Here is a 27,180-nt window from a genome sequence, read left to right as displayed (position 1 = left end):
AATGGGACAGTTATGTGAATAGATGAAAATGGCAAATGGGACAGTTATTTAGAATAGGAGGGAGTATAAAATAACAAATCATCAAATAATAAAAAGCTTAATAACTCCGTATTACGGAATATTGTTTAATATTGGGCCTACCACCTACGGTGATGGCTGGTAAGACACTGCTATACAACATTTTTTGTGATCGGTAAAATATCTTGTGAATAATAATAGGGCACAAAATAGTAAATACACTTCACCGTTGTGAATTTATTCAGCGAAAATATAAATAAAAAATGTATATCAGCGTTCAGCCGAAAACAACATTATCGATAAGATCATATGAGCTCAACCCCTTTGCTCGTATACAAAAGCAAGTACTCCGTATTCATTCTATTCAACAACATTCTCCAGTACGTCCAGGAAACATGGCATCATGCGGGCAAGGGGTTGAATGTACGCAATCTCACGCTGTCTAAGCAAACACAGATGCAGTACGCAACAACAGAGTACAAAAATCAAAACCGAACAAAATCGTGCAACACACGACTTTAAGGTTCACAGAACGACCACTGACTACGTCATTTTTTGGTTCAAGTGGAAGATGGTTGGTTAAGGGTAGCCGCAGTGGCAACAACCTCAGCAACACCACCAGGAGTAAGGGACTCTTTAGGGAAGTCGCGTAGCAAATGACCGCCAATTATACCTTCTACATCCCCTTGCAGCTCTGCTGCTCTCACCTTTTCTGCATCCCTTTGTGTTACTTCCTTATCAGCTTCCAGTTTTTCCCTAGCATTCTGCAATTTTATCAAATTTAACCAAAAAAAAGAAAAAAGAATCAGTAATAAATACAACATTCACGACACGAAATGTTTTTTTTTTTTTTTGGGTGTATAAGAAGTCACCAAAGCGATTTTGGTACTGACGTGACTTGAACCCAGATCATGAGTACCACATCTCATGACTTTACCAACTAAGCTAGTTGACGTATACAGCCACGAAATGTTTTAAAAAGGTGTCATATATTATCTTGCCATAAGTTTCACAAGGAATCGCGAATCGGTTAGAACGTATCGTTAGACACTTAAGACGAGTACTCCTGTAGAACTGAAGAGAAATATCGATATACCTTCTGATGTACTAAGTTCCAAACATTTGTATGAAATTTCTCATATAATTTTGAATAAACGTACGAAAACGACTTAAAAGAGAAAATATATGAACGAAAAATTCAGCAAAAAAGGAAAAATTACCCCAATAACTTCAGCAAGAGTAGTCATATCATCATCATAAATCCTCCTATTATTAGCCATAGCAGCAGCTTGCGCCTCAATTCCAACACCAGTCGGCGGAGGAGCTGTGGTACCAGTGGCCCTCATCTCGGCCGCCTGAATAGCGGCCGCGTCGCTCTCGTTGACGGGTTTATCACCAATGACAGTAGCAGCTACTTCTAATGCAGTACCTATGGTTAGTTTTTCTGCCATATCTCCTCTTTAACTCACCCCCGCTACAGAACAAGTTAACATACACTTAACTAGCTCAATTGTTAATGTTATCAGAATATTTGACAATGTTGGAAACTGTGCCATTTTTGAGGAACACATGTCATATAGCAATATAATGTTCCCTACTTCTTACACGTATAACTTTAGATAGAGTTTCACAAGATTCAGACATCTTATGTTTTACGTAAACTAAACTTGAAATATAGGACCACTTGTCCAACACCTACTTGTTTAATTTGAGACGGGTTAAGTATGGTCGATAAGATAAAGGCTGGATGCCTAGGGATTAACAAAAGTTTCCTATATATGCTAATCGGAACATGTGTAACCCGTTTTCACCTTAGACGGATACTATAGTCTAAAAGAGACTTACTGTGCTTATACGTGGCTCGGCTCGAGTCAATTGGAGGGTATGTCAACTGTCAAAAGTGAATATGAAGTTCAACTTACGTTACTTCGACACTTCACATTAGCTTTCAACTATATGTCACAAGTTCAATATGGAGATAGTTGTGTTGAACACTAATCACCAATTCACCATGTTCATAAGATCATAAGATGCATTCGAGACCGCTATAAATTAACAATCTTCTGACAGCAAACAAATGTTACATATATATCTAACTTCCGTTCAGTTATTTGTTTATCTTTAATTAAAATAACTTTCACAAAGGATAAAAAAAAGATTATGACGAAGGGAATATTGATAAAGGAAACCGATACGTACCAAATAGGAGCATGGACGACGACATATAGCAAGGCATATGACCTGGAAATCTCAATAAAGGGCCGGCCTTTACTGCTAAAATCTGTCAATGGCAATGTCAGTAGCGAGTACCGACTCAAGGATCAGTGAAGCGGGCCTTCATAGCCGTCTTTCAAGAGTCTAAACCAGAGTCCACCGTCACATAATCCATGAAGTCAGAAACGCTGTTGAACTCGAAACAGTGAGAGAATCAGTGATTCAGACAATACGAAAGCTAAGAAATTCAACCCCTAAATACAAGGTAATCACACAAAACTGTCAATCATGTAAGGAGTTGAGGATTCCTGAAGGCGGTTTAATGCACAACTACACATCAGAGTGCTGATAATAAGAAGAAATTACCAGACGAACTGCAGCGCCAATGCTAAAATGAGACATAAAACATTACAAAAGGTCGCTCAATCGTGAAACCAATCACAAATAATAACAGAGCATAACTATCAACCACGAATCACATTTGCTGTGATGAACACAAGAGACAATCTTTGAATACTTAGTAGAAACACAAATCAAAACGAACAGTTACAGTAGCTCAGAAATTGTGTAGCAGGGTACGGCTGCAGCTTCAGGACTCAGGAGTCAGGACACCAAATATAAACAGTTTGCAAATATGAGCCTCCTACATGGACACCAAATATAAACAGATTAAATGTATAATAATTATTGGCCCTTCTGGAGTTTCGCATCAAAGAAGTGACAGGTATGCTCATAAGTAACGATTCTCGGTGCTTTTGAGAACTCATTAGTGAGCGTGGTGAAAATCTTGTTTGCACCTTGGGCAATGAAGCGTCTTTGCTAATTCGTTTCCATTGCAAAAATAAGTACGTTCTTTATCGCACCCGCTTCCATGACGAAGTCACTATAAGCAAGTGACTCGTTAGCTCTTGCATTGGGGTCTGGGTTTCGCGGTATTGGCTCAGTTAAGTACTTGAGCTTACCGTTAGCAATGGCAGCATTCCTTAATGATGCCTCCCAGTCCGCAAAGTTGGACCCGTCATTCTTCAGTCGGGTGGACGGAATCATGTGGTCCATGAAAGTTTTGAGCCAGGACTCGCGTGCAAGTGTGGCACTTGGCATAGGGATATCATTATCTCCAGCCATTTGTTGTAAGTAGTATTATCAATATAAAACAAATTCTACACTACGAAAAGAAGAATAAAAACATAATAAACATACTCATCGTTATGATTTAAGTCTAATGCAAAAACTTTTATAATGCGAAGACTCAAGCATTTATACAATTGACCTCCCTCAAGAATTATATAAATGATCCAAAGACTCAATTATCTGTAAATTGATAAGCCAACCTCTTGGCTAATTCTACTATTAGAATTCTTGGTTGATAAATTTCTGTAAATTCTATCTATAGTCCATCATAATCACGATAAACTCTTCGGATTATAATGTTGAGGTAAAATAAGTCAACACAAACTACTACATGGAAGTATGAAATACCATGTAAACAAAAACTCTAGGCCAAGTTTTACCATTAATTGCGTGTAAAACAGTGTAAAACGGATGAGTTCAAACAATCGAGCAAATCCCAGGAAAGATATAAACTAAAGAATCCCAATTATTAAACATCCAAATCACTTCTCGTTGATAAAATCACAGTGATTCCCTATATTCGCTACAGATACCTCACCAACATCGAAAGCTAATCTAAAAGGCACCAGTTTCCGCTCAAATTCATACCATATCAGCATCATTATCATAATTATTCTACTGAACTACTAACCATAACATATCCTACTGTTATCATAAAAAAAAAAAAAAAATCAGATATTTGCCAACAACCACCACCACCCCAATATTCGCTACAGATACCTCACCATCACCGAAAGCTAATCTAAAAGGCACCAGTTTCCGCTCAAATTCATACCATATCAACATCATTATCATAATTATTCTACTGAACTACTAACCATAACATATCCTACTGTTATCATAAAAAAAAATCCAATATTTGCCTAAGCCGTAATCCCAAAATGACTTGGGGTCAGCTCACATGAATCATTCCAACAACAACAACAACGACAAAGCCGTAATCCCAAAATGACTTGGGGTTAGCTCACATGAATCATCCCATAGAACGGTCACTTAGGGATCACACAAAACATCTACAACATTTCAAAAATATCCCGACAAACTGCAAACTAAGTTACCCGATTCACTTAGTTACCTACAAAATTGCGTATCAATTCGCGCAAACTACAGATCCAAATTACATTGAATATCTGAATTATGACATTTGGCTATAGCTTTACTGAATTATACTCTATATTGAGCTAATCGCATATTCAAATTGGGAATCCAAATTGGTCATACTATCTAATCAAAAGGTAAACAAACAAAATGGGTGATCACAAGTGCAAAAGGAGTGCCAATTAAACCACTAATCATTTCAAGATTCAATTCCTTCCAATTACATGATCCAACAAAATTAAAATCCCAATTGAAACAAAAAAGTGGGATAATTAACTAAGGTAATCACTAACCGAATCATATAATTAATTAGTTCGTCCGTGTCAATCATTTGTTTACCTTTGATTAAAATACTGCCAGCAGCAATAAATATAAAACGTAAACAAATGATTAGGACGGAAAGAGTAATTAATTAATAAATTAATTTACAATAACAAAACCATCGTCACCATCATCACCACTATCATCACTATGACCATCCCCACCCTTAGGAACAATAACAACCAAGTCTCCGCTATCATAAACAGCGGAAGCAAGTTCGGGTCGAGTCATTTCGGGTAATCTAAACCTCCACAAATCAAGCTCGAATTCAGTCGTGGCGGATACAGCCGCGACCGAGTTCGAGCGAATAACGATCTTAGTCACACCAGGATGAATCTCCACCGTGTCCGCCACCACATCGGGACTCACATCGGTGTCTGACACGGTGAACTTGAAGAAGCCACGTGTCTCCTCGATTGACACGTCAGCGTCGGAGTGAAATGGGAGTTCTAGAACCTTCGCGAAGATGTGAGGAAGTCGACGGAGCTTCTTCGATAATGGTGATGATGCGGTGTCGTATCGGAGAGTTAGGTTGCGTTTTTTTGGGATTGGATGGACCTTCATAACTTTGGGGGAATTAAACCCTAATTTTATTGAATTGATTTTGATTTTGGATGCGTTTGATTTGGGGGTGAGAAATTAGGGTTTGATTGGTTAATGATTGGGATTTTTGGGAATGATTTGATTTTCCTTTCGGATTTTGTTATTTGTGCGTGTGATTGTGTTTCCTTTTGAATATTACCGATATTTTCCTTTTAACTTTATTCAGTTTTAAAGAAGCGGATAAATAATATTTCCGTTCTTGTGTTATTATTATGGGAGATAGGGCGTGATTCTCTAAGGGATAATATATAATATTTGTCGTGATTGAATAAATTTATTTTTGAGCAAAATATATTGGGTTTGGATTGGTAAAATATAAATTTTTGGTTTGGTAGAGGATAATGGAAAAGAAAAAGAGAATGATTCTGTGATATAGACAAGGGAAAAGGAGGATAATGACATGTAACAAATTGAGATGATGAAAGGATAGCAAGTTAATGTAATTGAGATCTCTATGCATTTATTTTTATACATAATTGTATGATCGTTTGATGCTGCTAAGATACAATCTGGGCCGTTAAAAGAGAGAAATAAAGAGGATCTTGACTCAACTTAATGTTCTTGGTAGGTAACTAATTATAGGTCAATGATTACAAGGTAGAGTCGCGATTTTACAATTTTAGTAGGGGTAGACCGTAAACGAGTAATGTTATAAGCATGTTATAAGCTAAACTTAAAAAATAAGTTCAAAATCTACTAATACATTTTTTCTTTGTTTATACTTATACAATATTAGCATTAATTAAACTGTTTATAGAAAAACAACTGTGTTAATTCCTCAAAGGCATGTTTCGTAATTAAGGATGACTACTCATCATGATTATTAAATGGTTGTTTTAACTGAGGTCGAGCTCTCAGAAATCAGAATGCAACATTGTTAAAACTCATGAGTTAGAACTTTACCATCCCAATGGTCCTACCCAGCTCGAATCCAGATTGAACCGGACGGTATACACAAGAGAAATTCATGACTACTTGACTATGGATTAGAGGTGATCATGGGCCTAATCGGAGCGAGGGTATAAGCCTAATTGATTGGTCCAAGCCCGACTTTAAGTGGGCTAAAATGAGCAATTGGGCTATAATCTGAATTTCTTAATCCTGTAAATGTGATGAACATTTAAGGCATTGTGAATTGCAAACAATCAACATGTTTAACGATCAAGAAATTTAAGTCACTTAATCTGATGATGATCAAGTACCAACCTGAAAGACTAGCTTGATAATGCAGTGAATTTTCGACATAGTCGGAAACGTTCTTTCAGAGTAATGAAATTATAGTGAACAATTCGAATACAAACAGAGAAGTTGGTTATATAGAGTATAATCTTAGAAAAGGTTGGTAATGCTAGTTGGAAGGTCGAAGAGGTTTACTTGTTTCGTCTATACGATCACACTAATTAATTTCTTATGAGACGGTCTCATACTAGAAATGTGAGACCCGTCCAATTCGACAAAAAACTCTATCCATTGATTTACCCACTACGAAGTAGTATAATTTTGGGGTTTCAATACTTTTTGCTTCTCCCATCACTGGCAAACAGATTAGGTCGTGTCGGATTCGTGTCACATGTAAAAGGGTCACAAACCCTTCAACCCTAACCTGACCCATTTAAGTTTCGTGTCATGTTCGTTTCAACCTACTTACATAAATGGGTCATCAAGACTCAACCCTAACCCGTTAATTTCGTGTTCGGTTCCTGTCGTGTTTTCATGTGTGTCAATATATGGAAAGTGTAAATACATTTATGCGATGATGATCAAGAAAAGTTATGATTAATTTAGTAAATAGGTTATTCGTGTCGGGTTCGTGTTTAGAGAACTCAACCCAAACCCGACCCAATTAAATACCGTGTCCGTGTTCGTGTCGACCCACTTACATAAATGGGTCATTATGTCTCAACCCAAACCCGTTATTTTCGTGTCGTGTCATTGTTTGCCAGCTCTACGTCACTGTTTTTTTTTTTTTCGAGCTTGGTTTAAACATAAATCTTATGTGAAACCGTATTGCATATATGGAACTAATATCATGATCCTATAATTAGATGTAAACCACGTTAGAAGATGGTATTAAAATTTTTTAGCATTAAATGATCACTATTTGCAAATCAGTAAGTCTCATGAGAGACCGTCTCTCACTAATTTAGTGAGAGACATAATACCTTATACCGACTAAGACTATCCCAAGAAATTGGAGAAATATCGAGTTGACGTATGGTTTGAAATTAGGATTGACAAGTACGATAAGTAATTTCAATAATACATTAATTAATTTTAGCTCATAATCAAGTGGTCCTTATTATAAAGATTAGTGTTCTAATTGTGTACTACTTGTGTTAATGTGTACAAGTAATATGCGTACGTTTCTTGTATTTTGGACAAAAATACAACCCAAAGAGTTCTTTTTAAGCCAAGTCCTTGCACAATCGTTGAGCTGTCTCACAGCTAACTCCCTTTTAAGATCACTAATCTATGTGGAATTTCCTATTAATTACTTTACTATTTTCTTGGATATTATTTAAACACAAGTTGTATATTCCTATTTTATATAACAAATAACTTGGACAACAAATGTCCCTAATTTAGAGTTTTCTCGATTTATTAACTATAATTCTGAAGTTATAAATCGTTAGTTTAAGTCATTTTCTGGGTTTAAGGATTAAGAGTTTCTAAGTTATTTAACTAATTTAAGTTAAGTGGTATTAATGAAATTGCAGTTCGAATTGTTAATCATAATGTTATAATGCTAATCATGATATTAGTGCAACTAAAATATTTAAGTTAACTGGTAATAATATATTTCATTTCGAAATTTGTCAAATATAACCACTAACTGAATAGGACAATACAAATAAGATGATTATATATTTTTGTTTAGCTTCCGCAAAAAGTCATGCAATTTCATTAACATACAATCAAGGAAGTCTTATTCTTATATAATTTCAAATGATCGTAACATGTAAAGTATCATACTGGTAAGGTCAATTATGACAACTAAAATAATATGTTAACTTGTTAAGTGGTAATAATGAAATCATTTCGAATTGTTAAATTCAACCACTAACTAAATTGGACAATACAAATGTTACGATCATATTTTTGTTTAGCATTCGCAAAAAGTCTTACAATTTCATTAACAATCACAGAGATCTTATTCTTATATAATTCATCAAATGATTAAGACAGATAATATATCATTATGATGACAAGGTTAATTAACTATGACAACTAAAATATTAAATTACGTGGTATTGTGGTAATAATGATGTTTTATTGCGAATTATGAAATACTCCGTATAACCACTAATTAAATAGGACAATACAAATGAGACGATTTTTATTTATTTAGCTTCCCTAAAAAGTCATGCAATTTCATTAATAATAAAGGTCGTCTTATTCTTATATACATAATACATGGTTGAACAAAGTCGTTATAGGTGAGTAAATGATTGTGGATAGTAACCTGAGTCCTGGGTGGGTAGGGCAGCAATCAAGTTTTTGCATTAAGGTTTATAGACTTTGTGACCACCTTATTATTGTGTGAGGTGTATTAACTATTCAATAATATTATTATTGGTAACAAGGATAAGAGTACTCATAGGTCACTATAGGCAGATGATTTTATTTTATATCATTCGGTTTTATTCGAATTCGATTCAGGTAGGATCACTAGTTTGATTAAGCTCAAACTCATGAATTTTAATATTGCTGCATTTTTAGAGCTTAAATTCGAGACCTCTGATTAGGTTATAACAACTCTTTATTAGTTGATCTAAGTGTTTATGGCCTCATGGGTATAGTAGGCGATGATAATGCTACAGGTAGCTAGAATACTCTCTTCCAAGGGCTTTTGTGTGTGCAATAGCGAAATATTCGTCATTAGCAAATTTTAATTGAAGCCGGTTTTAAACATGCAAGAGTATAAAAGTAATCCATACATTCAGTAACGAGTGATAAAACTATATTTTTTTTACCATTTCATGTTTTATAACGATCTTAAAAGATATTTTATTATTGGTCATATAGAAAACTAAAACGAAGTAAAACCGTACATTTATGAATGGCATATAATTAATGAGTTCACCTCTTATTAATTAGCCTAAATACCACTCAGAATTAGTTTGTATGATTCAATTAAAGTTAAAAGAAAGTATAGACGGTGGTGGAGCTAGGGGGCCAGCAGAGTAGCAGGGTGCTCATCCTGCAGGCGGATGAAAGTTTCAAAGTTTGTAGTTAAAATGTTCCAAGTTTTATCAAGTTTACCTTATCTATTCGCCTCGGCTGAGTTCAATTTCTGGCTCCACCACTAGGTATAGATCTTTCATTAAGTTACATTATTACATGTGATTAGATATAAGCAAAGCAAACTAATAAACCTATAAATAAGGTTTAGTTAACTTATACACTCCACCAAGAGTAATACATATAGATAATAATAATTGAGTTTTCTAGTTATGTCATGAAATTTGGTTGTTATCAAATTGTAGTTGTTTGGACGATTGTTACACTAAAATAAAATGGACAAATTATATAGGTTTGAATCTTTGAAGAGATGATGATAATTATTGATCAACAAAGATGGACAAACAAGACACTGAAGACACGACATTTTTTAATGGTATAACTTACTTTGGGTCCCTTTCCGTAACCCTACTTCCCTACTTGTATTATTGTATTCCTATGATGCATGATTGGCCATCTAATTTATAAATAAAAATAAAAATTGGCGGAAAGTGTGATAGCTTAATACTCGATTTCAGTATCACCCTCTTACATAAATTCTAATATTCCCTCTTATCTTGATTAGAAACTAACGATTTAGGATCGTCTTCTTGTCTAAAACCGAAGTTATTCATGAATGGAATCTGATAAAAATTACACGAGTTGACGTATTGGAATGAACTCGTTGCATTGATGATTAGTGATGGCCGAAACTAAAACAAAGTTATCCAAAGTCCCAAAGGCCCGCCATTGCGATCATGGAGATGCAAGTTCAGTGGTGGAGCGAGGGGGGGCTAGTAGGGGCGGTCGCCTCCGCTGAAGTTTGAAAATTTCGAAATTTTTAGTTAAAATTTTCAAATTTTTTCGAGACCCCCTTATAATATTTCCCTTTCGCCTCCGCTGAAAATTTTCGCCCCGCTGCCTTAAAATCCTAGCTCCGCCACTGTGCAAGTTTAATTTGCAACCAGAATTCTGGTATCATATATGGACAAAGGCAAAATGTCTAGGGACGATCAGAAGGCACATCTATCTAAGTACACAAATAGGATCCTACATCCAGTTGTATAATGCTCATTATACATCTGGCTAGAATTCGAGCTAATATATAAAGAACTCGAGCTATATATTTTGAGGAATTCGAGCTAATATATAAAGAACTCGAGCTATATATTTTGAGGTTATGTTTACCCATTTCAACAATTCTTCATATTTTTAGTATATGTTTCGAGTTCTTGGCATTACATCTACTAATGGTTCAACAAAATATTATTTACATGAGATTTTGAGTCTATATCTAGTCTTTTAGTTCTAATTGTAATGTAGAGTTTTTTGTTGAAATTTTATATACAAACTATTTTTAAGTTACTTTTATATCCTTATTGATCTGTTGCTGAACAGTATGATATAACTAAACATGACTTCTCAATTATATTTCCCAAGGCTTTTGCAAGTCATATAAGAAGTCGAGCTATTACCCATAATACATGTGTTATTGAACATAGAACTCGAGCTTATATAAAAAAAAATTCGAGCCATCAGTTATTAGCCATTAAAGCTCCACCTGATGCGCGCGTGACTTGCCAATTGAATTTCCCAAGGCTTTTCCAAGTTATCTAAGAAGTCGAGCTATTACACATACTAGATGCGTTATTGACAATAGAACTCGAGCTTAAATATGAAGAATTCGAGCCATCCATCATCAATCATTGATAGTAAAAATTGATTTCGATTGAAGAAAGAGAGTTATAATAGATTAAATAAATTAGAGGGAGAGGATGATTATGTAAGGCATAATGTAAAAAAGATGGATATATAAAGAATTCGAGCCATCGGCAATCAACCAATAAAGCTCCGTCCACCATTGATGGTAAAAATTGATTAATTTCTTAATGATTTTGATTGAAGAATGAGAGTTGTGATAGTTGATTGAATAATTTAGAGGGGGAAGATAATTAAGTATAAGGGAAGAAGATGGAGATCAGTAGTTAGAATAGGGAAGCAGTTATGGAAAAGAGGGATTACGTTTGATTTGTTTTAGGTTTATTATTTTAGGATTTAATAATTGTATTAGAAAAAGACTAAAATAACCCTGGATGTACAATAACATTGTACATCCAGTTGTATAGTCTATGAACTGATCTAAGTAGGGTGGGGTGTTATATACTTATCTGATGCATTTATTCTTAAGACGGATATACCTGTCTTACAACCAACCGCTATTCGTACGGTACGATTATCGCTTGAGCATCAAAATAATTGAGAAGAAGATATTAACATCATGAACAATAATTCAACATCACCCACTGAAATCCAAAAGAAACTATGTGCCAAAAAAATAGAGAATCAAAACTTAGGTCATTCATGATTCATTTGATTACTTTCAACAAAGATTAAAGACTACAAATTTCCTTCACAATATGTCACATAGCTCAGCATCTCCTAATCCTCTTCCACTCTCTATTCTCTTACTCACATTGGTGTACAAAATTTTTTATGAAACTAAAAACCAATAATTTTGAGTAGAGAAATGGTAAAAAGATAACATTAAAAAATTCCAACTAGCTAAGGTTACTATAATTATATTACTAGTTGGGAAAAATTAGGAACTTATTATTATTATTTTAGGTAGGGCAAATTGTTCTTGATTATGGTTTGAAGATGCTGAGAGCACACTCCTAGTTCTCCACTTCATCAAAAAGCATTTCTTGGCAACGGCATTCCTCACTGCAAAAGGCCTTTTCCCCTCTGCATTATAATCATGAGCAAAAAAGTGGAACCTAAATTAGTCTTTTGATAACAATTTGTCATATTATAGTATGGCACAATTTACTAGAATAGATTATTTGCGGGTTTTTGAAGTACCAGTCAATCGATGCAGTTTTTAACGACCGAATGATATAAGAAGGATAAGGAGGTCGAATGTATAGAGCCTAGACTTGGGAAACGGGTCAACCAGCTCGAGTTCGGGTCGGTCATTTTTGGGTTTACAGGTTCGGGTCGGGTTTGATCATTTCGAGATCAGGCCATTTTTGGGTCTATTATTATCATGTTCTTTATGCATAATAGTCAGTTCACAACAATAACCATTCGGATCAAGTCATATACTCATATTGTTCAAGCCAGTCCGAGTTACGGGTCATGCTCACTACCAGTCGGGCTAATTTTGCCAAGTTTGGGCTTATGTTTAACTCATGAACAATCCGTCATCAAATGCATTGACTCGCTACTACTTCACGATCAAAGAATCATCCGGAGATTAGTTTATCATATTCCAAAATTGAAAATAATGATTCTTTTGACTCATTTGAAATGATACTCTAGTAAACAACTCATATGTAATGTGCTGCCAAAAAAAAAAAAACTCATATGTAATATTGTAATGTAATACTACATGATAAAAATCATCCAATTGATGAGACTATTAGTGCTAATAATCCAAAGCAATGATCCTTTCATAAAGCATCCTACACATATAATCAACAAGCTATGACTTAAAGTGGAATGATTTGATCACATGGAGCACAAACTCTTAAATCATAAAGTTAACACCACTCTTTGATGTTAGTTCTTAGTTGCTTTTATGTTTCTTTAAATCTATTTCATAGTGCTAAATCACATCAACACAAGGGAGTGACACGAAACCGATAGACAAACATTGAACATAGGATGTTATTCCTCGACCAATAGTGATAGAGCGACACCAGGTGGTTTTAAAGATACAAACACAACATGAAACCAATAGACAGACATTGAACATAAGATGTAATTCCTCGACCAGCAATGATACCGATAGACAAACATTGAACATAAGATGTAATTCGTCGAGCAGCAATGATAGAGCGACACCAGGTGGTTTCCGACTTTCCGAGATGCATACATTAACTATTTAACTACAATGACAAAAACACAATTGAAAGAAACGAGAAGAAACTGAAAGATATACCTGTACATGTAAATGTCCCTCCCTTCACCAAGCTTCTTCTTACAATGATGGCAAAAACTAAGGAAATTATCAGGTGCCGGAATCGAATTCTCCAAATTCGAAAAATACCCATTTCTCTTAGATGAAAAAGAAGGTGACCCAACAATTTTTCCACAACAACTTTCAACAATGCAATTCCCAAAAATATGAGTAGTCTTAGGGTTAGGACCATGAGAGATTACACAAGTATAATCCTCGGATTCTTCGTCGATATCATCAATTGAAAGACTCTCATTGCCATCAATAATTCGATTTCCGACGATTGATTCCACAGGATGAACTTGGGAATTAGGATCCTTATTTCCAAATGGTGACCAAAGATTGTTTCTTGGGGTCTTAATCCCAAATTCTCTAGGTGATTCAGGGGAAAAACAGGGGAAAACAGAGGAATTTGTCAAAGATGGTACTTGAATTCTCAACTGTGAACCAAAAACAACAAGTTTTCTCTTTTGTTGTTTTGTTTCGGGTTTTGGGAAATTATTGTTGTTGGTTTCAAGGTTTTCATCAATAAGAGCAAGCCCAATACCTTGTTTATGACTTAGCTCTTCCCAAGCATGTTGTTGTTGATGTTTTGTGTTGTTTGGGAGCGGTTTCGGAGATTTATTGTCGAAAACCCAGAAATTAGCAACAACAGAAAATGGGTTTTTGTCAAGAATTGAAGTTGGGCTCATCATTTGATCACTATTATTAGTACAAGTGAACAAATTCTTGAAAAATCTTGGAGAATTTAAGAAAAATGAGGTGGGTTTTGTTGGTTTTTCAGGTGGAAGCCATGGATTATTACTAATTTGATCACCAACTATAGATTGTTTGCTTGTTACTGATCTTGATCTTTTCCTCAGCATTTACCTTCAACAACCAAAACAAATCATCAATCATGCAAAAAGCCGAAAACAAATGTATATGCAACTATGCAAGCGGTATTTTAATCAAAGGTAAACAAATGATCAGGACGGAGGAAGTACAAAGAAGTAAAGAACTCAACTTTAGCTTAATTCTAACAATACGAATCATCAATCATGCAAAAGTTCAACACAAATGTAACTGCAAGCGGTATTTTAATCAAAGGTAAACAAATGATCGAGACAGGGGGAGTACAAAGAAGTAAAGAACTCAACTTTAGCTTAATTCTAAGAATACAAATCATCAATCATGCAAGAGTTCAACACAAATGTATTTCTCAACGGATTTTAATCAAAGGTAAACAAATAATCGGGACAGAGAGTACAAAGAAGTAAAGAACTCAACTTAAAGCTTAATTCTATGAGTAAGTAAACAAATGATTGAGACGGGGGAGTACCTTTCTTTAGGAAATTGATTGAAGATGCTCAAATCCCACCAAAAAACTAAACTTTGTTAGCTCAAAGAACACAACTTGGATCTCTCAAAACACTCCACAACTCACAAAAACAAGTTAGATTCACAAAAAGATCAAAACTTTCTCACTTTCTCCACTAATTAACCAACAAAAAACATCAAATAATCAAAGAAACGCCCAAAAACACATGCAAAATCAAATGCATATTTCACAAAGTAAGTAAAAAAAGGACAAATCTTTGAACGAAAAAAAGGTGAAAACAAACTAGCAGTGAATATGCTACTGCAGTTGTTCAGCTACAGAATTTAGTAGTTTTCTCAAATCCCAATAAAAAAAACCCAACAAATTAATGTTTTACCCATTAATTTTTTTTGGACTATTCTAGAAAAAAATCGGTTGATGAGTGTTACAGAAATTCCATAAATTTCGCATACGTGGTAAAACTGTGAAAGTGAATTTTTATCCACTTTTTTCAGTTTTTTTTTTTTACTTTTATTAATTTTGGTAAGTGTTTGAGTTTAAATTAGTGTTATTGTTGTTGTTCTTGTAAAACTAACTAAAACCCACGAATGTTGTGATTTTTAATTTTTGTAGAGATGGAAAAAAAGAGAGGAAAAAATTGAGTAAGTTGGAAATGGTGAGGAGCTTTTGAGGGACTTTATAAAAAGATGAGATGAGTGTCAATTATAAAGAAAATGGGGCCCACTTATATGAAAAATTAAAGAGGTGGGTCATTTTCATTATTTTTGTTTTTTTGTTTAAGAAATTATTTTGCTTCATAGGCCCTCTAAGTTGCTTAGAATTGCATGTTGGAGTGTTGTTTGTGTTGATCCTCATCTCCTAATAAAAATGACATGTAATTATAGCTTTTTTTGCAAGTTATTATGATAAAGTTGAGTTGGATAAAATTACGATGGTAGTAGATGTCAAATAGCTTAGTTGATAAAATTATGAGGTATGGTACCTATGATTTAAATTTGAACCGTATCAACATCAAAATTGTCTTAACAATAAAAAAAAGGTAACGGTTAGCCTAATTCCATTTGTTCAAGGCGATTAGGCTCGATCTGATGTCTACATTTATGACGAGGGAGGTTTAAATTTGGTAAGTTGATAATTAAAACTAATTTACTAATTGTATGTATTAAATTATTTTAAGGTGAATGTCATATTATTGTTAGGACATGGAAATTGGAAAGTTGATAATGAATAATTTTTTTTACACAAATTATAGTGTAAGACGGTTTTACATCGTGATACAGTCCATTTTTGTAAAAAGATTATTCATTTGTTGCTAATAAATGAATATTTTTTACACAATGTGACTTTCTCACAGTATGTGACCTTGTTACGCAATAGCTGCTGATTTTTTTATAGCTTGTGTTAGTTGATTTTCATTAATTAGAAAAAGAAGTCGACAAGATTTTAATTAACTTAACTCTTTGAGCATGTGTTGATATGACATGGGAAAATTACCTAAGTTAAAGGGTACTCTAATATTTTAGGTCGATAAAGTTATTGATTTTGATACTTTTATAAAGTCAAATTCCAACGTAAAATATTTGTAATTGTCAAAATACTTAAAACATTTAAATTTATGTCAAATGCTTCATACAAATGATATAATCTCTCTTCTACTTTTATAATATAATGTTTAGACTCGAGAACCCATTCTATTCATGCTACGCAAGATGTCGGGCACAAATTTTGTGCATATGTCCTTCAGTATCGTTTCAAATATAAATATGACTCAAAAGTAAAAATTTAAAGTAGTTGATTATTTATCCATTTGCCACAATTTTGGAGAGGATGTGATTCATTTGACTAAGACAAAGTAGTTGATTATTTATCCATTTGCCACAATTTTGGAGAGGATGTGATTCATTTGACTAAGACCATTGTATAATAATTTTTTTTTTTGACAGGTGGACAAAAAAACGAGATTATATATTTATGGCTCTCTTACCTAGTACTCCTCCATTCAACTCCACTTTGCAACATTGCTTTTTGCGCGGGTATTAAGAAACGGATTAAAAAAACTATTAAAAGTACATAGGGAAAGGGAATGGTGGGGTTAAAGATATTAAAAAAATATAAAGGTGAGTTTTATGGTGGATTTGTGTGGGGTATGAATGACATTTTTTGTAAATATAGATTTTCAATAAGGATAGAAAAGTCTTTTACATGTCCAAATAAGGAAACCTGTAAAGTGGAGTTGAATGGACGGAAATAAAATACTTGTAAAGTGGAGTTGAATGGAGGGAGTATATGAGCCATTTTATTGCAACTTTTAGGAACATAACAAAATGAAAGACAATGGGAGGATGTGATTCATTTGACTAAGACCATTCTATAAATTTTGATACTCCTTAAACAAACAATTAGATTAGTGTATTCTTACTAATAATTTATGGTTTATTTTAGATAAGTTTTGATTACGGAGTATAAGTACCTGTAAATGGGTTAGAAAAGTCGAAATTCATACCCGGTTAAGAAATAAACATTTTAAAAAATACAAACATGCATTAGTTACTACAAATAAAATTTCAAATTATAAACGGGTACATACAAAGTAAAATAAAATATAACTCCTCGATAAACATACAATAAAGAAAGAACCGTTAATTATACCAGAAAATACAATCTTAATTATAGATGATCATAGTTATTTCAATGTGGGACATGATAGCCTTCAACAACGTATGTCCTAATAACACACACTAATGTTCTAAATGTGGTAAGATTTACAAGATATTTGTCTGAGAAGTCCAATTACAAATAAATACACTTTTAAAATACACGTTAAAAAAACCGTTAATCCATAATCGGCATTGTACACTATTAAAAGGTTGGTGAAGCAAACTCATTGATGATCTTACATTGGGATAATTAACAAGTCTTAATCTTAGTGCTAAGGAAATTAAAGATAGTTTAAGACGTAATTAAGTACACAAAAATAAACTCAAATCGTGTGGGATTTCATACTTACCAAAGCAAAAATGATGACAATATCTAAATTGTCGTTTAGTGAAGAGGGCTTCCCTCCTGAATAATGTATCTGCTGCACTGTGATTTGTCAGAAATGAGCATAATTTCGTAGGGTGACCGTATTGCGTATGTATGGCGTATAAAAATTGAAGTACATGAATCAATTGAATGTGGGTGTTGAATATTATGAACAATAGAGAGATTAGAAAGGACAGAAATTGCACGCATTTGTATGTGGTTTTATCTTCATGACGTTTCCTAACGTTATTTACTAACTGCTCTTCTTCCTACATATCAATGACCCACATTACTAGTTATTTACCCATTTATCCTTCTTAAATAATACGGAGTAAAACAGGTTAAATAGACAGATAAGAGAAAAAAGTAAAATACACAAATGAAGTTATATGACTTATGACTATATGAGTGTAGTCGGAGTTTGATTTCTGATTCTCGCGAATGAATACACAAATTCTCATTTATAATCGTTGTAATTTATGACGGGAGTGTAACACTATTTAGATCAACCTTTTTCTAGGGAAGATTCTTCCCTAGAAAATGGCCGGAAGATACAACGGTTATAACTTAAGTAAGAGTTGCTACAAATGAAATACTCCCTCCTATTCATTTTAACTCTCCCCTTTCCTTTTTCATCTATTCATATAACTCTCCCTCTTTCCTTATTTAGTAAAGTTTTATACTTATTTTAATCACCTTACCCCACAACAATACCCACAATACTCATACTTTTATCTTATTTTAATCACATTACTCCACAACAATACTTATTTTAATCATCTTACCTCACAATAATATATTCCATCTCTCCAATTACCTTACATCACCATAATACTTTACGATAAAATAATTATCCCCTTAATTTGCGTGCCCTTTTGAAAGGGGGGAGTTAAAATGAATAGGAGGGAGTATTAAATACTCCCTTCTAGTCGCTCATTTCTTCCCTTAATTTCCATTTTGCACAAGAAATAAGGAAATGATTTTAGACCACACAAAACACTCTACCCCACGTGCAAATGAATTTGGACCACACAAACCTTTCCAAAAAAAAGGAAAGAGAGAAGAAAATTCGATTACCATGAAAAAGAAAAGAGGGAAGAAATGAGCGACTATGAGCGAGTATAAAAGTATTTTCATTTACTCTTTTTGTTCTTATATTATATATTTTTTTTTTACCTTTTTCATATCATAAATAGATTATTTTAATATTTGTTTGTTAATCTATATTCATGTGAAATTGTATGGGAAAAAAAATCAATACGTATAATATTTTTTTTTGTTAATCTATTTTATTATGGGGTCCTAATTTGAGTCAGTTATGACCAATTGACCATATGTGAGAACGGAGAAGACCCGTTTCTTATGAGGTTTAACACTATTACATTCTAAGTGTTCGAACCAAAAAATTTTAGTTAATTTAAAACAAGTACTTACCAATGATTTAATTGATCATAAATATATTTTATCGTTTACTAAAGATATTGCACCACGCCAACCCCAATCGAGTCAATACTAGTATAAATTTTATTTTGATGGTTGAAATAGTACTCCATATTTGACATTGTAGTTTCGTAGGTGTGTGGTGGTTGTTTATGTATATCACAATGTTCACCATTGTAAAGAGACTTACGAATATTAATGGTTAATATCATGCATGCATTAATCTTGGAAGAAAAGATCAAGATAAGTAAATATTTGTATGAATATAATAATCGTACGTTCAAAAGTGACTTCAAATGCAAGATGAACGTGTTTTAATTGAATAGTTGAATTTGCAACAAAGTCAACTAATGCTGACTAATACCCCCTCCATTCAACTCCACACTAGCACTTTCTTTTTTCACGTTTGCCAACGCGTTTTTTACGCGCTAAATATCGTTAGCTACGTATTTGCAAAAAATATAAAAGTTAGATATTTTTAATGTACTCGTAACAACGAATAAAACAAGATCCCACATGAATATATTTTCACTTACGTATCGAGAGAAAATTGAAATTGAAGGCTTAACTATGAATAGTGTACAAAATAGATAATGGTAGTGTGGAGTTGAATGGAGGGAGTAAGCTCGAAGGTTGCATAATATATATAAACCCACAAGCCCTACTCATTTTCTCAATTTTGTAGGCTAACATGATTTATGATAATACTTGTGTATATATAAGGCGGTTCACATATTTATCGTAAAACGGTATCTTTAAATAACCATTTTTACTTACTAACAAGTTTGTGTTTAGATGCGTTTCACAATTACCTATGAGTAATACCGCCTTATACAAGACTTACGTGCTCTTTAATTTATGTTTAGGAAGCTTAACAAAGGCAAATATATACCCGTATAATGTTGGCTGGGGCTTGAACGAAAGTCATGTGTACCACTTTTTGTACTTTATCAGTTAAGATAACTGATATCTGCAGGTGAATTAGAAAATATGGAGGACTATGATTTCATTAAAAGTAATGTTGTTCGGCTCAAAATTATGGAAAATAGAATATTCTATAAAATTCTAATTCTTATATAACGAAGAAAGTCATTTTATTGAAGGGTTAAGTAAGTGATTTTTCACACGTAAATATGCAATTTACATAAATAACAATTTCATATATATTTAATTTTCATGTGAATTTCATTTTATAAGAGTAAACCAAGAAATATACTTGCACAAAAGAAGTAAAAAAATTGATTAAAAGGGTGAAATAATGGCATGAAAATAAGAGGAAAAAGAAAACAATAATAAAGTCTTTTACCGTCCGCTTTTAGGTCGGTCGGTAACTTACCTACTACATCAAATATGCAGTCAGTATTTCTCGGTCATTATCATCAGACCTGATTTTAATAGATCATATCATTGATAAATGAATATGTATTTTGAGCTACCAATCGAAATTTCAATATTTCTATATTGCGTAGCACACAAGAGGTAGTATTTTTTTCATAACGAAATACGTAGTAGTAATTAATTTCTTTTAGTTTTGTTATGACTTACTTTGTATGTTAATCTTAATAGTCCTTTTGTCAACAATTGGCCTATATAGTTAATTTACCTATTTTTTTCACTAGTTTGTCCTTAACTTTGCATCAAACACATTACTCAAAATTTATAATCACATCATATCAATGCATCATTTACAATACTAATTTCCTTCATTCTATCAAAATATGTCCTCAAATTTCAAAGATTCTTCACGCACTAAAATTTGTGTCTCTTGGTAGCTTTTCACCCCCAACATGAACATCCATCATCATTGATCGAACACAAAGTTAATAAATGTGGGCCTTTTGTATAAGAGATCACCTAAAGGCATAGGCCCTTAGCATGCACTATTGCACTAACATGTTATTTTGCAGCTTTTTTTTTGCCCTCACATTTTAATCATAAATGAAGACAAAGTAGATATTATAAAGTCGCGGAGTTAGGCTTTAAATTTAGTCGAGGCGGAAAATTTGAACGAGGGTAAACACTAAACAGGTTATGATATAAGGAAAAATTAAAAGTTTAAGCTGATAATTAGAGGCTGGTGCTTAGTAATTAGTATTCCACTTTGGAAAGGGGAGGCGGTGAGATTTGAACCGCATGACCTTTTAGTCATATGACTCTGATAACATGTCAAGAAACCATCTTAAGAAAAAGTTTAAACTGATGGTTGGAGTCCAAGGTCGTCGATTTTATACTTTTAACATTTTTCAACAGGAACAAGCGTCCCTACTAACCCGCCAATGAATATGTAGCTATCATGCTCTAAAATAAAGGGTAAGTAGATAGGAATCGTTCACATAAAGATCTTAGACTTTGGTCATGAAAAAGCTAAGTAAGGGTGCGTTATGTTGCCTTGTTTATCCATGCATGAAATCGAAATATGCACAAAATATCCCTTCTCTTTAAGGGCACCTTTCAGGCTTTATGGCTTAAGTCTACTTGGATTGACAGCCACTACACGATATACTCTTTTGCTTATTACTGTATTCAATATTAGCACACAATTAAACACTTTTCTAGATCATTCTTACACTACAACTTAAGATAAATTTATTCTAAATAATACGTCGTAATCTATTGCTCGTGTACGTAAAAATCATGTTAGTGGACGAAGTGCACAATATTTAACTTTCATGGTTCATAGAGTAGGGAAGTTCCTCCTCATATTGTTAATGTAGGACACTCACGTGTTGACAAATCATAATAACGAGTTATTTCTCAATTATTTTACAACCAAATGCAAATGTAATTCTGTAAACAATCTAAATGACTTATTATGCACGTTGGCATATATAGATTAACTCAGTTAGTTAAAACATTATTACATTACATGCTCATGTGTGTCAAGTTTAAAATCTTAACCGAAGTAATAATTTGACTTGAGATTATGCTTTGGAACCCCATTAGTCGTCAAACTGGTAAAAATAAATACTTAACCTAATCTACGTAGCTCATACATTTTCACATATATCGGTGAGTTTACCTAGTACGCACGAGGTAAAAAGATTACCTAAGTAAGAATCCACGGGACATTGCCCATGGAAGCAATACTTGCTTTGGTTCATCAAATTATAATAACTCTTCACAAGTAATTTCTCAATTTTATTCAATTTTATTATTTCAACACAAATTCTTATTCATAACTGTTGTAAACAAAAATAATTTATAATGGAGTATAAATCCTTCCAAATTAACACTTTTTTGGGTGATGGTATTTTCCAATCCTTCGTTATAACTTACTATACGATTGTAAGCAAGACTTACTACTATCTCAACACAATGATCTACAAAAATGCCATTTCGTAGTAGTGCATTATTTTTGGTGTACAATCTCTTTCAAGTTGCATATTACATCAATTACTTTTGTCATTTTTCATAAATCATATAATTGGATAAATCAATTTCTAGGCCCTACTTCACATGCCATTTCTCCCTAAACTAGTGTGTTTAGATGACCCCTCTCCTTATTAGGACTACTATATTCTCAACTATATTAGGAGACCTTGCTTTTTGAAACTATAGGACAATTGAAAAGGAATTTTGGATATTTATTCTATTATATGAATTATAATTGAACGTTTCAGTCGATGGTATCTTAGTTTAGTGGTCGAAAAGTAAAGGCTTTTGAACGATATTCACATTTTTTTATTATGTTGGCAAAGTCCCAAAAAAAAGTGATTAAACATCAAAATGTAGACAGTGGCGGATCGCTAAGGAACGACTAGTGTAGAGGCAGTGGCGGATCGCTAAGGAACGACTAGTGTAGAGGCAAGCGAGGATGAAAATTTCAAAGTTTTGAGTTAAAATCTGTGAATATTTTTCGAATTTTCCTTACTCAATTATCGTTTACCTCGCAGAACTTTTTCACCCAGCTAAGTTACATTCTGGCTCCGCCATAAATCAAAAATATATAAAGTATATTTGTATTCATAAATCATAATATCTAAAGTTAGGTTTTAAAGTTATTACCTCAAAGCTTTATAATCTAATCACTACCGTTAACCTTGGCTTTAGTGTCTCTTTAACATTAAAAAGATGATTAAATATTTATTCCATCTAGAATATCTCCAATCTTTAACTATCTTATCATATTTTTTGTTCCAAAATATAAACCCTAGAAATTATAAAACTTCGTTCTTATATAAAAAAAAAAAAATCTTTCAATCTTCATTATCACTTCCATTATATTACTCCGTAGTATTGATATGAAAAATAGTTCAAATTATTGTAGTTTTTATACCAAAAAGATTCATATATTTTTAGATTAAAATAATTACAAATTAGATTATTTATACAACGAAAACAGTTGGTCTTGCCTAAAACCGTTTAACCTAAGACCTATTACACCCTCTTTTTATTTACATCTCTATTTTAATCGGGTATAAAAATCGTCTTAAGTTATATGGTACTCCCTCTATCCCGGCATTTGTTGTCCTTTTCCATTTTGGGATGTCTCAGTCATTTGTTGTCCTTTCTATTTTAAGAATGAACTTAATGAGTAATTTGATCATTCTCATTCAATTTGTTCCACTTGTCATTTAGTTATTGGCCTTTTCCTCATTCCTTTTTCTTCGCCAAAAACGAAAGCGACAACAATCGATCGAATTGGCAGGACGGAGAGAGTATTAAACAAGAAATCATGCAAAGAAAAGTGTCCATGGGACATGCATGCATGGTGCGGCTCCCATGAATGAAATCATATGTGAAATTAGCAGGTGCAGAGATTTAAGTGGCTTAATGCAATTTATAAAAGCACATTAATAAATTAAATACTTGTCCTACAAGTTATGATTAAGATGTGTTAATGTGTTATTAATGCCACAAAATATGGACCTTCTTTATTAGTAATAAAGTCATTAGCTTGTTTTACACCTCAAAATTCCGTTTTCAATGAGATGATAATGATAATGCTAAATTAAACTAAAGTTTTAAGATGGAGTGTTATCTTTCTCGATTCTTCTCTATTTTAACCTATATAGGGTGTATTTAATTTGCATTTTGAATAACATTTATAGCTTACGACAATGTTAAGAATTTTACATTTAATTCGTATAATAGAGTAATATATAGATCTTGTTTAGATTGGTGATATCTGTTTTATATTACCTCTAAAAGGATCTAAATACTACTACACGGTGATAATGGGAGAACCTTTGATGGCATTTATTAAGTGACTTGTTTTGTTAACTGGTATCTGTATGTCATTTGATATATTTTTGTTCGTTTTAAACCAGAATTTGCGAAAAATGATTTAGAAACAAGATCATTTTACATTATTAAACTAGTATTTAACATTCTTTTGGTAAAGTAAAAACACTCACATGAGGTAATTTGTTAGAATATGTCACTACACGTAAATCAATGAGTGTTTACTAAAATTTTGAATTGATAGAAACTATTGATAAATGATAACTCGTATATATTTCATTAATTTAAGTGTACAATTACGTGATATATTCGATATAGTTAAAAATTTCTGACAATAATAATGGCCATCTAATTTAGTTGCACCACGGTCTCTTTTTTTCGGCTGAAAAGAGCTGAACTGAATTTAACGAAGGTGAACTAAACTGAATAAAACTGAATGAAATTGAATAGAGCTGAAATTAATTCCAAAAGAACGGGATGGCCAATATCTACCTCAATTCTCTCGAAAACTTATATACCCTCAATCCTATTGATAAGTTGTGCTTAATCCATCTTATTGGGGGAAATTATAAAAATTTGTTAGACATATAATCTCAAATAAATAATTCAAAGTCAAATGTGATCTTCAATCCACCATCAATTCTACATCAAAATAGAAGTTTGTTTACAAGTGAATATTAGCATATGCTATATAAATTCTACACCAATGGAGAAGTTTAACAAGTAAATAACTATAGCATATGCTATATATACTTTAGCATAATCCAATTTCAAAACATAATAATCTTTGTTTACGGTATTCAACTTACACAAATTCTTGTTTAGACGGAGAATTCGTTTGAACAAAAAAAAAAAAAGAGTCAAATACATGCTACTACATATTTAATTTGTCATTACTATTACAATTACAAAGAGCTATTTAATCCATTTTAAAGATATAACAGATATTTCCGTTCTAAACAAAACCTATTACTCAACTAATTCATGATTGACTTCATGGGCCCATCTTGTCTTATTTTACAATATACCAAATCCATCAAACAATAGTATTAGAGCAAATCATTAATAAGTTGGTAACTTTTACTAACTTACATAAACATAAACAACTGTCCGTTTTTCTTTAAGACTATTGCTTTTTGTCTGAAATAAGACGGGTAACATGTCATTATTTTACAATAAAATGTTGTTATTTTTTTATAACATGTTACCATTATTGTTCACATCATTTTCAGGGTAAAAAATGGCATCTCTAATCATAACATTTTGTGAATTAATTGGTTGTATTTTCTTAAAAAATGACAACATTTTATCCGTCTGACAAATAAGACCAAAAATGTCCGTCTAAAACAAGAATTCGTGCATAAACAAAGTTAACTCAAGTAGGACCCATTGAAGACATTATGATACCATATTCCATTAAGATTTGTCACAAATCTAGATAAAGTAAATGGATAAGAGTAAAAACTCCTTTGACTCAAACATATCAACTAAGCTCCAATTATTGAGTGCCAACTATTTAAAATTTAATTATGTTTAGGAGGTCCAATTATGAAAGGCAACTAATATTAATTAATGATACATTGATTGTAATTTCATGCTAAAATGTGTTGAGTTTGATGCAGATTAGAGGTGATAACGAGTCGAGCCGAGTCGAATATGAGCTTGTATTTGCTTGACTTATGCTCATAAACTAAAGTTATTAATGCAAACTATTTAAATTAATAATGTTTAGGAGGTCCAATTATGAAAGCCAACTAATATTAATTTATTGATTGTAATCTCATGTTAAAATGATCCAGATTAGTGGTGATGACGAGCTGAGTCGAGTACGAACTAGTCCTTGTTTGGCTTGTGCTTGTGAAATAAATTAATGCCAACAATTTAAATTAAAGGTTATGATAAATACAACCCGGTTGTATTTAAGCAACCAAAAGAGGAAATAAATAGTTAATATATGCATTAATTGCATTGATTTATGTGTAATTTACTCTCTAATTTTTAAATTAATGCCAAATATAGAAGAGTAATTTACTCTCTAATTTCTAAATCATTTCCCTTAAATTAATCATGTTTAGGAGGTCCAATTATGAAACCCAACTAATACTAATTAATGATACTTATTGATTGTAATCTTATGCTAATTTGTGTTGAGTTTGATGCAGACAGAGATCATGTCAGAACATTTGGTAGTATTAACTCTATTAAGTATTCACCATAACTATGTTAACTATGATCAAGTGATCAACCCTTGTTATAGTACTACTCTATGCCATGGTAGATGAGAGTAAGAGTGGGGACCTAAGGCAATTGCATGCACTCGAATTAAATTGACCCGATCTAATCCGCACTTGAATGGACGAACATCGACCATCAAACACATTAACCCAAATATAACAGGTCTTAAACGGACTCTTACATGTATATCGATAATAACATACTTAGACCTGGTTTAGATGATCCGATTCGAGTAATTCGACATGTACTCAACCTAAATCTAAATCTGAGGATTCGATTTTGTCCCGTAACCGAAGTTGCTTGGTTCATTGCGAGGTGACCTGAATGTTATTGTTGCATACAAACCTAGAAAATTATTTGATAATAGCAGTCTCGATCTGACCTGACCCGAATTCTTACTAACCCATAT

General features: G+C 32.9%; 3 protein-coding genes across 4 annotated transcripts; all 3 read right to left on the bottom strand.

The window, feature by feature from the left end:
* Positions 1-225: 225 nt before the first annotated feature.
* On the bottom strand, positions 226-5,515 carry LOC141652564 (late embryogenesis abundant protein 3-like). 2 transcript variants are annotated; one of them, XM_074460086.1, is made up of 5 exons: positions 4,197-5,515; positions 3,692-4,073; positions 2,218-2,875; positions 1,239-1,492; positions 226-782 (listed from the first exon to the last, which is right to left on the bottom strand). In XM_074460086.1, the coding sequence occupies exons 4-5, from the start codon at positions 1,467-1,469 to the stop codon at positions 579-581; spliced, it is 435 nt and encodes a 144-aa protein (XP_074316187.1). In that variant the 5' UTR covers positions 1,470-1,492; positions 2,218-2,875; positions 3,692-4,073; positions 4,197-5,515; the 3' UTR covers positions 226-578. The 2 variants fall into 2 exon arrangements, with proteins under 2 accessions (XP_074316187.1, XP_074316188.1); XM_074460087.1 differs by lacking the exons at positions 2,218-2,875; positions 3,692-4,073; positions 4,197-5,515 and having other exon boundaries at positions 1,239-1,498.
* On the bottom strand, positions 4,882-5,346 carry LOC141653908 (uncharacterized). The gene has a single exon (XM_074461775.1). The coding sequence runs from the start codon at positions 5,344-5,346 to the stop codon at positions 4,882-4,884; it is 465 nt and encodes a 154-aa protein (XP_074317876.1).
* Positions 5,516-11,942: 6,427 nt separating the features above from the next.
* LOC141652563 (FCS-Like Zinc finger 8-like) lies at positions 11,943-15,564 on the bottom strand. The gene is made up of 3 exons (XM_074460085.1): positions 14,889-15,564; positions 13,550-14,437; positions 11,943-12,351 (listed from the first exon to the last, which is right to left on the bottom strand). The coding sequence occupies exons 2-3, from the start codon at positions 14,431-14,433 to the stop codon at positions 12,282-12,284; spliced, it is 954 nt and encodes a 317-aa protein (XP_074316186.1). The 5' UTR covers positions 14,434-14,437; positions 14,889-15,564; the 3' UTR covers positions 11,943-12,281.
* Between the last annotated feature and the right edge of the window lie 11,616 nt (positions 15,565-27,180).

Source organism: Silene latifolia, chromosome 4 (assembly GCF_048544455.1).
Source record: "Silene latifolia isolate original U9 population chromosome 4, ASM4854445v1, whole genome shotgun sequence".
Lineage (NCBI taxonomy): Eukaryota > Viridiplantae > Streptophyta > Magnoliopsida > Caryophyllales > Caryophyllaceae > Silene > Silene latifolia.
This window is presented reverse-complemented; position numbering and strand designations above follow the sequence as displayed.